Below are 12658 nucleotides of genomic sequence, written 5' to 3'. Positions count from 1 at the left end.
ACCAAACTTGTGAGCCATGGTGGCACTGGGCTTCGACAAAAGTCTCATTCAGGAACCCAGAATTAGCTGGAATTCTGCCTCATTCAGCAGGAAAATGAATCAGTGTTTGGTTATCTTTGTGCACACAATCCAGTTTTCTGTGTTGCTTGTTTGGCTGCTTACTTCAGAGAAAGGGGTTTTTTCAACCAACTAGAAATGGTATAGCGTAACTAAAATAAATAGCTAGTCCTACCTAGTCTCCATTTGTGAAAAGCCTCTGTATTTTATTATTTCATTCACAAAAGAACTGTAAATTCTGTTTCAAAGCATAAACTCTTCATTAATCTCTCTAGTTAGAACTAAAATTTAGTTCTAAAGTATGGTCATGTGTTTTGAACTGATAGTTATCCCTTATAATCACTGCTACTCTTTGACTTCCCTGATTTTGCTGTTCACTGGACACTTAGTCAACCTCCAAGATAATGAATTCCTACAAAGTAATACAGAAGTCACACTTGGAGCTATTACTTACGTATAATAATTCACAGAGACTAGAAATAACTTTATTTTCTATACTTACAAGTCAAACAGGCCTGCTGAAAAGCAATTACAAACTCAACATGCAGGTTCTTTTGCATTTACTGAAATGTGTTGATGCTGGAAATGAGTAAGCTTCCCATTTATTTCCAATTAAAACAAAGAATGGTATTTTTTAGCACTGGTCACAGCTCTGCATTATCTTACCACCATTTTATGCTCATTTATCAATAGACGATAGAACAAAGCAACCTTACTTTAGGGATTAACTCTCACAAACTAACTACACTTAAAAAACTCTTTTAAAATAGTTTGTACTAAATTAAATATCTCTAAATTCAATAATTCTCAGTGACAACTTCTTATTAAATAAAATTGTAATAGTGGTGAATTTTCAGCTCCACTGAAGTCAATGGCATAATTTACAGAACCTCCTCCTCAGACTCTATTCCATTTCCAAAACAGGGATAGAGGTATCAGTCCTGAAAAATACTGCACCAATTTCCTTCTAAAATAACACTAAAGCAGCAAGTCAGATCTCAGCGTGGTACGTCAGATAAACTCAACTTCTGAGTTAATCTCAATGTTGACTTTTTTTTTCATATCTACCTATCTATCTATCTATCTATCTATATCTATATATATAGATATCTGTTTGAGTTCAGCAAGAGTCAGAAGCCCAGCATGCCATGGTGCTGCAGTTCCAGTGGAGGTCAGAAAGTGAAAGCACCATTTCAGAGCTCACAGGAAATGGTCATTTACCTTTAGTGGTCACACTAACGACAACTTCAAGCTGTAGTCAGTTTTCAATTTTATACTTATCTCACTTTTCTTCAACTGCAGTCCTTAAAAGCTCCCCAAGAGAAACAGAGCATCAGATAAAAGTCTAATACATATCTAGAAGGCATATCAGTAACAAATAGTGGGCACAAGAACATGGAGCTCTTCAAGAACTCTCAGTGGTGACGTTAAGTCTGCTCCCTTGCAACTTAACAGAAACTTTAACTTCTCCAGGAGCACAGCGAGGCCATCGTTAAATGGTTTTGATAATCTTTAAGATTTTGCAAGTCATACTGGAATTCCTCTGTGCCCATTAGCTGATTTTATATCATATAAAAAGGTTTTCTCATTTATTTTGGTTTTAAGCCGTATGGGCATCACTGCTTTTCAACACATTGTGTAGGCAGAAAATGTTATACTATTTGACATTTCACTGAGTGGCAAGGGTATTTTCTCCACAGAAAGGAACTCTTTATAATAATGTTTATAAGTAGTATTTACTGGTTCTCCTGTGGCCATAGGTTTAGATAAGACATGGACAAACTAGACTGTACAGTATACAAAAACTTCTTGGTACCAGCCAACAGATAAACACGTACCAGATATAACGCTGACAGAAATAACCAATTTTGTTGCAGACTGGGAATAGATCAATACAATACATCCCAACTAATAAAACATAGAATTACTTTCTAGAATTACTGTTGAAGCTGTACTCTATATCAATAATATTACAATGATCAAACAGATCAAACAGATATGGAAAAAAAAAGTTAAATCTGCAATGCACTTGAACCCCCAAATTCTTAGGTCTGTTCCACATAAAAATCAACAATTAATAATATTGGCCAAGTGTTTAAAATGAAATCAAGCCAATGAATGACAGGAGATGTAACCCTCAGATGGTAAAATTGAATTTGGTTCCTTTCTGGGGAAAAACACCTACACATATATTCTTGAATAAGAATCTTTCTTCAAAGATTAACAGGAAACTTCAAGTTGATTCAAGGTAAATAGCTCCTATCCAAGAAGATAAGAAACCCAAATGCATTGGTATTGTTATGATGTTGTAATACATTACTGAATTATACAACAGTGTTATTTCCCCAAATTCCTATAACTTGTATGACTTGATAGGGACACAGACTACTAATGACAACGTTCATACATCAGATAATAAAGTGCATTTGGAAAGCATCACGACTTCCTGTGTTTCCAACAGAAGTATTTAGTAAAATGTTATTAAAGATGTTAACTTGTGAGCTGCTGCACCATAAACACAACAGTCAGTAAAAGCACAGGAATAAGATATTTAAGTCTTCCCATACAATTCTGCTGAAAAAAATTGCAACAAAACCCAGCAGTGGTACCTCATGTCTTTTTTTTAGCATAGTTCTGAAATGTGCACTGAAGAGCTATAGGATAAACCTTCCAAGCTCTATTTCACATTAGTGAAGTGCATTAAAATACCCACTCTTTTTAGACAAAGGATAAGGCTTATACCAAAAAAACACTGTGCCACTTGGCTGCATATCTTTGGTATATTTATAGTGCAACTATTCCATTTCATCTCTAAAGCGGAAAGTTTTCCAAAGCACTGCATCCCCTGCCACTGAGAATCTACTATGACCTCCTACATTCCCTAGGACCTCAGACACTAACCTACTACTTCAGACAAATGAAGAATGTGCAGTGAAAATAACTTCTTCCTGTTTTTAAATATACTACTGAAATAAAATTAAACCATGCCCAATTTCACATTAGAAGGAAACAGCACGTTTCAATTCTCTTGCAGGAGTTTAGGAGCATACAAATGCGAGCATAAATTTCATGGCAATTTTTAACAACAGATATCCAAGGTGCTATTTGAAAACATCTGTAATTTAATTATTGTTAATCTAGATTTATTCAATCTTTGTCTCTACAAAAAAGACACCTGTTTTTCATTTTGCTTAGATACTTAGAATTATTCAAAATGCATAGAAAGGCTAGAACTACTTAATTAAAATATATTGCAAGCATATTTTTCTAAACTTGTTTCACTAAAGTCTTGCTGCATTGTAAGTTTTATTGGAGGTGGCCTTTTAAACACAGTACCATGTATTCACACAAGCCTAGATATATACCTGTATTTCATACTGCTATTTGAGTAGGCATACCAACACAAAACTATAGTACATATCATCCAGTGGCAGTGCAATAAAATGTAGCGCCATCAAAATCCCATTTAATGATTTTTCAACTTCTAAACAACAACATTCTTTCTGAACAGGTCTGTCCAACCAAACTTGCATATTGCTGAACACTGGCTTCGTCGCTTGGCCCCTTCCTTCTTTTCTTATACACACTGTAAGGCATCACGGTTCTCTTGTGAAGTACTCTCACTCTGCCCAGTTCCTTAATACGACCTTCATCAACTGCAAAGGGAATCAGACAACACAAAAATTAGTTATGTGTATTGTCCACATGATCTTAATTTATGCAACTAACCTCAGTATGCATAATGAAAACTGTAAGAAGTAATAAAACTAACCTACAGATGAACAGCAGATGAAAGCAGAGCTGATCTACAGAGCAGTCTTCTTGAATCGTGGTTGAAAACAAAACCTAGTTTGCAAAGTAACTGTATTTGTGGTGTGTGAAAAAATAAACCATGCATCACACATTTCTAATGGTGATATATAGCATTTCTGAAAATACCTCTACTGCTGTATTTTAAAATTCATGTTCATTTAATGCTCGCTGGACCTCACTGCCAGAACTTAAACCCTATCTGGGAAATACTTTCAAACACAACCGACCAGAAGAGACTTGCTGTTATTGCCATATTGCACTTAATTACTACACCACTTGCAAAATCCACCAGCACAGAGCACTCCCTTTCCTCAACTGTGAACAGTGTATTAAAACCAGCAAGAATTCTCCACACCGTTTGCCTTAGGTAAGCATCAGGCAATAAACTACCTTCCCAGGTGAAACTCCCTGGCACTCCAGCCCCCAACTTTTTTCCTCATTTATACTGGTTTCTGAGTTTCTCTAGTAGACCGAAGTTAAACAATGCCCTTACTTCAAGTCTGATCCCCGAGCTCTGCAGACCGACAGAGTTAGCAGTGCAAGCACTAGCTGGGTGGGCACGACATAATTCCTCAAGCTTTCAAAGATACACACACCACAGTTGAATCTTATTAACCTCATCTACAGACCCCCTGTGACTTAATTTAACCAGAATCATACACATTAGAGCATCGTTGAACAAGTTAAAACTTCCTTATTTTTATGAATCCAGTTGATGCTACTATTGCTGAATAGTAATGTTATATAGCTGCTGTGTGTCAGAAAAATTGGCTCTACAGTGCTAGAAAACTCTGAAAGTGAGAGAACATGCCACACACCCGAGGCCATTGCAGGATAAATTATTAAAATTGTTACAAAATACAGGTAAAAGAAACCTTGGACTTTTCTGAACTTCAGGTTTAAAAAGCCACCAATGTAAGAGTCAACTTAAACACAGAATCTGAAATACGAGTTTGAGAATAGACCATATAATTTCCAATAGTAACAGAGAAAAGATGCTTTCTAGAACATCAGCATTTGGGGACATAAACTATGCAAAGATTCAATCTTTTTTCAGCATCAGGACATTATTCTGACTGAAGAGACAGCACAGGTAAGTATAATTGCTTAGCTTTAAGTACTGCATCTGCCCCAAATTAAAATATTTTAGTTGTTCATGTACTTGCTTCATTTAGGTTAGACTATTTAAGGCTCCTTGAACAGTATCTGAATAGGATCCACTCTACACCGTTCCCCACTTACAACACCCGCAATGAAGCCTTCTGCTGATCATCGGTTGACTCAAAATCAAACCAACTGCTGTGGAAAACCAGATAATTCAAATAGCTACTTCATGGGCAAAAATAGGTTTTATTTATAAGAGAATAAACAGAGGTAGAACTTTCTCAACAAGTTTCACAAATGGCAATAGATCCAAAGTGCAGAGGATATGACACCAGCTCTGGAAAACAAATTGGTCACCAAGTCCTGTTGCCTTTTGGTTTTTTTTACATACCTGCTCATTAGACTTGCCACAGGTAAGCTAAACAACTTGTCTGGAAGAATCTGAAGAAATCTAAAAGACAAATCTCTATTCAAATGTAGCCCTTACTACGGAAAAGCTTAATACTCCCTTTGGGGCCTTCTTTATGCTTTAATAAAGACAAGGGAGGTCATGAAATGCTTTTCTTTGCAAGACATTCTTAAGAACCTGCCCCTATTCATCCACAGAAACGGCTTATAAACATTTTTCTGCTGATTGCCTGAATTTAGTATGTGAAACTTAACGAAGCCTGCTTTACAAAGTTTAGAATGACTTCATTACTTTTATCTGTGTTTTGATTCCTAACATGAAAGCACAATGTATTTCTTGAGACTTAACTAGGAAAACGTGGTTCGAAGGAAGAAAATCTGAATAGTACTTGCTAAGATTGCATTCTCCACTAATTATTGTTGGCAATTGCTTTAGATAAACACCAAGTCAATAACGCTTTATGGCTTTCTCTCCCTCTTTGAAATCCGTTAGGTTTTTGATGTGTGGCCAACGCCTTTCTGATATCCCAATAGGTTGTTTTTACTACCAAGCCCTACTGCCTCTTCTATTACATCGTCGTCCTTTCTGAAAGTTCACCAAGGAAAAATTTGCAAGTTTAGCTTCTGGAGGTGACACAAGTGTAAAGTTATTTTAACTTCTTTAAATTGGAAAGTTTATATTTACTGCACCTCTAGGCCAACTATAAGTTTGTGTCCTGAAATGGATTTACGCCAAGCGTAGCCTTCATAGTCTCATGCCAAAAGCACTTTCAAAGCCATTCACTACTCACTGTTTGATACTCTTGCTTTCAAATAACACTGAAGCCTGATACTCTGGATGAGTTCATCTTTTGGCTTGGAGCGTTCCTGGCCCCAGATTCAATTTCTTACAGTAACTAAAGCTACTGTACCTTCGGTTTCACTATAGCCTTACTGGCTCAGCTGAACTCTGTTCTTGTTGCTCAGCATTTATACCCTTACTCCACTTTTACACATTACATCAAGTGCAGCTGGTGCATTATCCTCCTTGCAATCAGGCCCATGTTAGCTCTAGCTCTACAGCCATATGAAACTGTTATTATGACCCAGCGTTCTAGCAAATTTGTTAAGCACTACAGCCAAGTGTTTTCTGGGGAGAAGTAAGGCTTGCCAAGCCATGCTGTAGATCAGTCCTTTCTTGGACAGGTTTGTGGCACAGGTTTATAACGCAGCCCTCAGGCAGGAGAAGGCTCTCCCAGAGCAATTGAGAAAATACCAATATCTTGAAAAAAAATCACTGTAATATGAATACTTCAGACATGTTTTAAGCTTAACACAGTAAGTTCTGTGCATAAGATGACTTGGCAATGAGTTTATCATCAGGAAAAGTTTAAAGCCAGGTATGTTTGGTCTTACAAACTTACATTTGATTGACTGTATTTATATTTGTTCTACACATTAAGGTTGATTCCAGATTCCTCAAATAAGGTTTGAAAGGCAGAAAAATAATAGTCCAAATGTCTACAAAGATTACCTGTTTTAGTGAACATTTTTCCATTGACTCCCCCCAAAATAAAAACTTTAATGAGAAAAATAACCTTCTGTAAAAGTACTTAAATATACATAATTTAAACTCCATCTGAAAAAGAAACCTTTTACTGAAATGTTACGTATCACTAAAATAATCTCAGGTACATAGTTAAGCTTTTAGAGAAAGCAAATAGGAACTTGTGTCACCATAATAACAAATCCGTAAGTTAAAATTCAGCCACCTTTCAATTGCTACTGCTCTGAAGGCAACACCATACGAATTCAGGAAAGTACTCCCTTTACTCGTGATTTAAACCTAAGCAGAATAAAGAGAATTTAATGGAAAATAAAAGCAGATTGGGTTCCAGCATTGTTTAAAAAAGAAATTACCCCCCAAAAAGAAAAATTAAATACCCGCTCCTGCTGAGTGGCACATGATAAAATTTGCTTTATATTTAAGATGATGCCAACTGAATTCTAACAGGCCTTCTCTGCATGACTGATGCTGGGATACAGAAGCAATCTCAAATCAAAATGAGATCATATGCTATATTAAATATAATTACTTGTTGAAAATAAGAAAAACATCTCTAGCAATAAGTATTATTTCCACGCTTTATTAAAGAAATTTCAGTTAATGACTTCCATTTCTGGAAAGACCCAGACTGATCAGATAGTGGAACAATAAGTTAGTGCAACTTTAATCATTATTGTAATTACTGAATGCAGTATTGTTACCATTAAAAAGCTAAAAAAGCTTATTTTTATCTCCTCACACTTCCTCATTTTATACCTCCCGAGTCTCCCACTAACCTCTGCTTTGCCTCACAAGTAGTTGGTGCATTAATTTACATAACCCACAAAAAGAGAAAATCATGGGTTTGAAGAGGAAATTTCTTTTGCAAGTGCATAATTGTTGGATGCCTCATCAAGTAATAATTTATAGCCAGTTAATTTTCTAAGGCTGGCTTCTTTAGCCATCACCCCAGTCCACCCCTGTATGACTAAGACCAGACCTTGTAAGCCACGGTTTTAAAGACTATGCCACGCCAACTCACGTGGCAAGTTGCTTCTTAAGAATACTGTAGAATCCATCCTCCTGTAAGTCCACATTTTGTTCAACTAAGCAAGTATCACTGGGTCTTGGAACACATTTTTATGTTTTTTTACAATTTTTTACAATTTATCTATTTCTGTGCATTCTCTCCTGACACATCTGGAAACACTTCATCTTTATCACTTGAAATGACTGGATTTGGTGGAAGCAGTTCTATTAACAAAGCGCTATAAATGAGCAATAGTACTAGAAGGAGGTACAATACTGCTAATGTCCATCTGAATTCTTGGGACTTTGCCTTTGTGAAGATCATCTTCTCATGGAACTGTTGATTAACTGTAGTCTACAGAAGACACACTGTCGCTTGACATGCAAAACATGTAAAGTTTTAGCCCTTAATTCAGTTACATCTATCAATATAGTTTGGATGGTAGAGACATAAAAAACCTAAACTGCAGAAAAATCAATTCTGTAGATTAAAAGTACCTGTCATTTTAGGAAACTGAGGAACTGCGGGTGCCAACTGTCTTTCTTTACCAAAATATCATCCTATAAGTCTTAAAGCGAAAAATACAGCTGAATTCTTGTTGAATAAATTGTCACTTCTTTCTCTTCTCTCCTATACTCCTAAACCAGCAGATTATTTTCTATAGTGTTCATCTATTGAAATTTGAATATAGGAGAGATTTCATATATAATTCAACCTTGCCACTGTGATCCCATAAAGAATTTGCAAGGATTGGAAAGAGGGGCTAAAATTCTTTGTTCCCACTCCCGTATCACTATTAAATGCAATTTATACATGGAGGATTTCTCTTCTGAAAAAACAAAACATATTGGTTATGTTATTAAGTATCGGTAAAAAACAAAGTAAAAGAAGTGATCTAAAGACCCTCTACGCAATGGTTTGTCTTGGCAGATGTCAGGCAGATATTGGTTTGATTTCTTGGCCCAGCTACACACGTGCACCTTCATCAAAATCATAGGCAACATTGCTGAGCAACACTGAGTAATAAGCTAAAAGTAACAGCAGTGGTCTTCAAAGGCAGTCTCATCCAGCAATCAGCCCCAGAAATGCTTTTATACTCAAGGGACTAGGAGGAACGTGAAGAGCAGAAAGTCTGACATACTCCTGTACAATTCGGTTTTTATTTCTTCGCATAACCCAAACCAACTTCACCCCAAAACTACAAGCTCCCTCCCAAAACCAAAACATGATTTTCAAATTCTGATGTGCATTCCTGCTGAAATCACAACATAAAATAAGGAGGAATTATTTTACCATTTTTATTCACAGTAATAGCAAAAGGGCATAAGTGTGCTTTTACAGAGAAATTTGAGGTTTCATATTCTGTAACTTTTTTTTAAAGCATAGGAATTGATTTGCATTTTTATAAAATTATTTTGGGAAGCCAATATCCAAATATTTTCATTCTCCAAATGCATTAATCTTTATTATTACTACCTAATATAAGCTGAAGTGAAAAACAGCTACATCTGTCAGAAAGCCGGGTAAGCACGTGCAAAGCCGTACAACTGAGACGCACAGAACGGCGAGCGAGCTCTGCAACAGCCTGCTGCAACTCTACACAGGCTTGGAGCCAACATCGCGTTCAAAAAAGTGTGATGGTTCAAAGGTTTTTGTAGCAAACTATTACTAAACCAGCTTTTCGGTGGTGGCTGATGTGGGTCAAGCTGGTTTTGATCAATACTGATTTGGAAGGACAGCTTGCAGCGGCAGTGTTCTGTGCTGCTCTTCTTTAGAGCCATGCGTGATGGGTGCCGAGTCAGTGGTACCTCTTTCCTCATCCCCTTTAATACACTCCTCACAAACACGACATTTTAAAATTTGTCAGGGTTATAATCTAGAGATGGAAGCAAGCTAACTTTTTTTTTTAAAGTACATTTTTCCATTTATAGGCAAATAAGTGAAGAAATAATTAAAAATAAGTGACAAATTTATTGACTTCCTTATTTTTTAAATAGGAGAAAGGACAACTGCCAATTTTCAGAAAAGCCCGCATTAGTCCCAGGAAAATATTTCTTACATTTTCTGTACAGAATGGATTGAGAATTAGTATGAAGCCTTGCTGAGGTCTGGTCTTTCTAATTCAAAAAAGAGATGTGGCACTCCTACTAAACTCTGAAAAGACGCTGTTTCTGATCATAAGTTTCAGTTACCTTAAATGCTACTTAAACCCCCTGAAACAAAGAAAATATTTGGCCATCTTCACTTTGTGCTTCTGCATCCATGCTACACAGGGAACGTGGATTTATTTTTTTCTCCACAGCAGGATGAAACAGTGGAAGAAAGAACGGAAACAGGAAAAGAACCAGTCTTAATTCAAAATTTAAAATATGTAAAACGTGCCATTAACTGAAACCTGTGATTCACTTTGAAAGCAGTCTTTGAAGAAAACTCCCATGTAAATAACTCACATTATAAATTAGTTTCCATTTTGCTTAAAAATGGAATCTCAGAAAAAGTGGTTTTACCTCTAAGCATTAAATCCACAGGAAAAAAAAAGTACAAAGATTAACACTTGACAACTGCTGTATTTTCAGACTGACAACCCAAAGGGTATGTTTGGTTTTTGGTTTTGTTTCAAGTTGTTCTTGGTTTTTAATTTTCAATTTTGAAGCAGCTAGGATTTGCATCATTTTTAAAGATGAACACACTGTTCACATTTTCCAAATCAAAGAAAAATAACAGGTTTAAAACTCAATTTACAAGTAGTTAAAAAGTTTCATGATACCTGAGCTTTCAAACTAGATGTAAAAATGATCAAAAGAAGCACCCATCCCTTTCTGGTCACACTATGGCAATGTTAATCTATTTGAGAAACACTACAGCCTTGTCGAATTTTTTTTAAGGAAAAGCTACATCTGGTTTACATGACCTTGTCACAGTTAATGACGAATGATTTTAAAACAAAGAAACTTTAAAAGGAAGAAAACAAATTAACTTTTCAAATTTTATGACTGAAATATAGGAGATATTAATTACTGGAAATAGAAAATGTTTCCACCTCAGCCAGAAGTCTAATGTATCTGACCTTTGAATTTAAGCTCATTTCTTACTCAATTTAAAGCATTATTTCTTCTCCTTCACAAGCAAAGCATATGAAGTCATCCTCAAAAACAAAATAAACAATACACAGTGACAAGATACGCAATATCCATTATTAGTAATATTTATATAAAACAGTGAGTTGAAACGTGTTGTTTCTCATATTGCTTCTATCATACTAGCTTCATACATTAAGAAATATTAAAGACCAGTATGCCTTGGGGTATAAAAATACTAACTTGAACCAAAATAAGAGTACAGTTAAAATGAAGCATAAACAACAACAAAAAAAAAAATCAATGAAAAGAAATCTTAATTAGAACCAGAAAGCACAAGTCACAAAGGAAGTACAGTAAAATGCTCAGGATATTCTCAATCCGCCAAATCTTTGCAGTTACTCTAACAAGAAAAAAATAGGAACTTTTGAAATGACTATTCAAAAAGAGAACATTTCTAAGGGGAAAAATGCACCTTATAAAAATATTATCAATGATCCTTAAAACACGAAGAGAGGAGAATTACAGTTTTACAAGTATAACTTACAGGGAACCTTAAAATAGGTAAAGGCAGGGAGTTGCAACAAGGGTAAATCCTAAAGACATCTTCCGAACAAAACTTTTGGGCTTTGTGCCTGAAATCATACAACTGGTTTATGATTTGCAATTCAATCTTGAGAAGCAAGCAGACTAATCACTTGACAAAACGCATTCAGAATCCACTAACCCTGCTGTGCCACGCGGAAACAATAACTTATTGTGTTTTGACTCTTATTATTCTAGTAGTAAACATGAATAGGGGCCAATGGAAAACATTTCCTGTGAATTCAGCAATTCGTAGCAGTTCTCATTTTCAGCTGTAATTCACAGCAACCTGCAAAGGCTTCTGGCTTACCTGCAAATACAATCCTTTGACTATATTCCCTAACACTAAAATCCAAGTATTGCCCACTGTTTTGGACACATTTGAAAGAGATGCACATAGAACGGTAAGTATAAAATTCCCGGTTTATTGATGAGGAGGTCTCTTATAATACAATTATTCTAACATACCTCAATTTATTATCCTGAAATATGGTGACTGAGAAATGGCTACCAAAGGGCTATATTTAAATGATACTGATATTTCTCCAAGGACTTGCCTTTCAGGGGTGCACTATTAAAAAAAAAACCAGTAGTACCTGGGAAAATGTTAGTTAAATGAGACTGAACAACATCCCATCTGAAAACACTATTGAGTGCCTCCAAGTCAAGACACTAAGACACACAAAAAAAGGAATATAATCTAGTAGATGGCAAGCTGACAAGCTATTTCACTTTTAGATGCTCTTCCAGAAGACAAAATGAACTAGTCAATTCTTTTGAAATTGTATCTCTGACACTATTCTGGATGACTTCAGATACAAGAAATGAGAAAGTGACTTGCCAATGAAGAATATTAACTGCATACCCAGGAGATTTTTGTGGGTTTTTTTCTTTTTCCTTGTTTTAAATATCCTTTAATTATGCCTTCAGTTTAAATGCACCATGCATACAAGGACCAGACGCAGAAATGCAGCAGGTACAGCTCGGTTTTAAATGCATGAACCTTGTGAGACACTAGTTCTGTGCATGGTCCTGCAGATAATTGCCCTAAACAAGGTT

General features: G+C 35.8%; 1 protein-coding gene across 9 annotated transcripts in view; it reads right to left on the bottom strand.

Annotated features, from left to right (window-relative positions):
- Positions 1 to 520: 520 nt before the first annotated feature.
- Positions 521 to 12658, bottom strand: part of ATE1 (arginyltransferase 1) — an 86335-nt gene continuing 74197 nt past the window's right edge. For 8 of the 9 annotated variants that reach the window (XM_030030702.2, XM_030030704.2, XM_041127460.1 and 5 more), the window contains one exon: positions 521 to 3713. In XM_030030702.2, the coding sequence (XP_029886562.1) occupies positions 3535 to 3713 (179 nt within the window). In that variant the 3' untranslated portion in view covers positions 521 to 3534. Of the gene's footprint in view, positions 3714 to 3814; positions 3904 to 12658 lie in introns of those variants that run through there. The other variant, XM_041127459.1, reaches the window with a different exon arrangement.

This window comes from Aquila chrysaetos, chromosome 11 (assembly GCF_900496995.4).
Source record: "Aquila chrysaetos chrysaetos chromosome 11, bAquChr1.4, whole genome shotgun sequence".
Taxonomy (NCBI): Eukaryota; Metazoa; Chordata; class Aves; order Accipitriformes; family Accipitridae; genus Aquila; species Aquila chrysaetos.
The sequence above is the reverse complement of the archived record's forward strand: the minus strand, read 5'-3'. Positions and strand labels throughout refer to the sequence as shown.